This window comes from Lolium rigidum, chromosome 2, assembly GCF_022539505.1.
Source record: "Lolium rigidum isolate FL_2022 chromosome 2, APGP_CSIRO_Lrig_0.1, whole genome shotgun sequence".
Lineage (NCBI taxonomy): Eukaryota > Viridiplantae > Streptophyta > Magnoliopsida > Poales > Poaceae > Lolium > Lolium rigidum.
The window spans coordinates 241187159-241189707 of record NC_061509.1 but is presented as its reverse complement, the minus strand read 5'-3'; the positions used below and the strand labels follow the sequence as shown (position 1 = coordinate 241189707).

Here is a 2549-nt window from a genome sequence, read left to right as displayed (position 1 = left end):
ACCATGTCCAAAGACTTGGCGACCCTCGTACCAGTCACACTTTTGTCTACAATATTGCCGAGAAGAAGGCTTGGTGTGAGTGTGTGACTGCTGCAGGTTTGCTTTCTCGGCGACATTGTGCAGACATGTGCTTGGAGCCTCGGAGCATTCATCTTGGCTGACGTCGACATGATTCCGGTGCCATGCACCACGAAGCGATGATGGACCAAAAAGGCCAAAGACATGGCCAATGTTTGTTGGGCGCCTTGGGCGCAATCTCGAAGATGAAAACCATTATTTGACTTGGAGGTTCAGTAAGTTGAGAAAATACGGAGTAGATAGCAGCAGTGCTAGGGGTGTTCATTACCGGTTCCATGTCGACCCGTGAAACAATTCGTAGTAGTTTTGTACTAATTCAAGCAGCACGGTGGCAGCTTTCGAAGGAAAATGAACTACGGCCCTAATAGTCGTTTTTTACAGTTTGGCTTCAAATTAACCCGTGTGGTAGGAGTTCTTGAGAGAATTCAGAGGCCGAAGTTGCAGAGCGTGAGGAACTCCATGTCGGTGTCGACGTATTTGGTCCAGAGCTGCTTGTACTGGTTGAAGGCGACGTCAAGCCATGGCTTGAGGTTGCCGTTGAAGTGCACCACGGCCGCTCCCCCGATGTCCTCTGGCCTGATGTGCGGGTTGTAGCCGAGACCCATGACGTGCCACGACTTGTCAAGCGGCGCCGTGTTGCCGTAGAACGTCATGAGCCCCGCCGGGAGCACGGAGGCCGCGTCCCACAGCGTCCCGTTCTCGTTCTGCGACGACAGAGAGAAGAAAGTAAGAAATGGTTCATAGTTCAGGCGGGGCAGTGTTAGATTGATCACTCACCATCTCCATGAGCCGGTGGAACTGCTGGGTGCACTGGTCGCGGCGCCAGGCGAGGAGATCGAAGACGTTGACGCCGTAGGACCAGGCGCACGCGCGGGGCTGGAACCGCTCCTGCACGGCGGGGTGCGAGAAGTTGAGGTACCTGCCGTAGCGCCGGAAGCCGCCGAAGCATGTGTGGAGCGCGGCGTTGGCCTTGCCACCCATGTAGAGGCGCCACAGCTCGGCCAGGTCCCGCTGCACCACCACGTCGTCCTCCAGGAGCACCACCCTCGTCAGCCCCGGGAACATCTCGGGCAGGTAGAACCGGAGGTAGTCAAGCTCGCGCAGCGCCACGTCCCTGTTCCCGTCCTCGACCTGCCGGAGCACGGGCGAGGAGGAGGCGTTGATGAAGGGGAAGTCGTTGGCGGTGAGGAGCTGCACGTGCGCGCCGAGCGGCGGCGGGCTGCGCGCGAACCAGACGCGGAAGGCCGGGAGGTACATGGGCGCGGTGACCACGTGGAAGACGTGGCGCGAGGGTTCGGCTGCCGCGCGCGCGGCGGAGGCCACCACGACGGACACCGCGAGGATGTTGTCGGAGAAGATGGCGTAGTGGTAGAGCGACGGGTCGGTGAGCTCCTCAGGCGGTGGCGGAACGACGGCGTCGGGAACGGCGGCGGAGGACGCGTTGACAAGGAGGAGGGTCTCCATGAGGCGCATGGCGAGGCAGTGGAGGGACTTGGGCGTGGAGACGGCTGCGATGCGGGAGTTGAGCTGGCCGTCGCGGCGGGCGCGGAGGAGCTGCTGCCCGACGGCGAAGACGGTGTCGGAGAGCTTGATGATCTTGGACTGCGTGTCGAACGCCTCCTTTGCGCCCGCCGCCAGGGCGCGCGCGCGCTTCACGTGCCCGCGGGCCTCCTTCTCGAGGAGCGCGACGGTGGAGAGGGTGAGGCGGGAGGCCAGCGCGGAGAGGCGAGAGGAGGTGGACAGGAAGGACTCCGTCTGCGAGGCGGAGTCGACGCTGAGGCGCCGCGCGTGCGCAGTGTAGGCGGCGAGCACGGCCGCGTGGTCCTCTGCGTGGCGGCGCACGGCAGCCAGCCGTGCGGTCGCGGAGTTTGGGGCCGAGGTGGTGATGGTGGTCGCCGACAGGAAGAAGAAGACGCAGGCGAGGAAGAGGAGCGTGGCCAGTGCCGCGAACGCCGCGCGGCGCGGCGCAGGCGATCGGCCGCCGGCCATGGACGGTACCTCAAGTAGCAATGGATTCAAGCGACGGAGAGAGTCTGAGGGACGATGAAATTGGCGCGCGATGATTTCCTACGCCGGTGGGTTTTGGTTTAGATGGTTTTGGTCAGTGCCTCAGTAGTCAGTGGTACTCCACTTGGGTTCATGTGGTGTCCTGTGACCAGATTCTGGTCAGTGGCACTTTGACTCTTGGAGGATGATTTCGTGAGTTGAGTGGTGAAGCACCGGTCGCATGACGGCGACGGCCTCCATTTCTACGAGTGATATTGGGCTATCTAAGCTCAATGTCAGCGAGCTTCGTCCGAGATTGGATCTGTAAATAAAAAATGTGGGTGGGCGACCAAATGGCACAATTGCATCAAACCATGAACCAGTGTTTATATGACATATATGCGGTGGACTAAAGATGAACCAGTGCACTAATACTAGTGGCTCTGGTGTGGTCGCACTAGCTTCCCCTAGTGGTACATTCTCGC

The 2549-nt window shown here is 60.5% G+C and overlaps 1 protein-coding gene across 1 annotated transcript; it reads right to left on the bottom strand.

The window, feature by feature from the left end:
• Positions 1-290: 290 nt before the first annotated feature.
• LOC124688409 (probable galacturonosyltransferase 9) lies at positions 291-2067 on the bottom strand. The gene is made up of 2 exons (XM_047222093.1): positions 856-2067; positions 291-782 (listed from the first exon to the last, which is right to left on the bottom strand). The coding sequence occupies exons 1-2, from the start codon at positions 2065-2067 to the stop codon at positions 504-506; spliced, it is 1491 nt and encodes a 496-aa protein (XP_047078049.1). The 3' UTR covers positions 291-503.
• Positions 2068-2549: the final 482 nt, after the last annotated feature.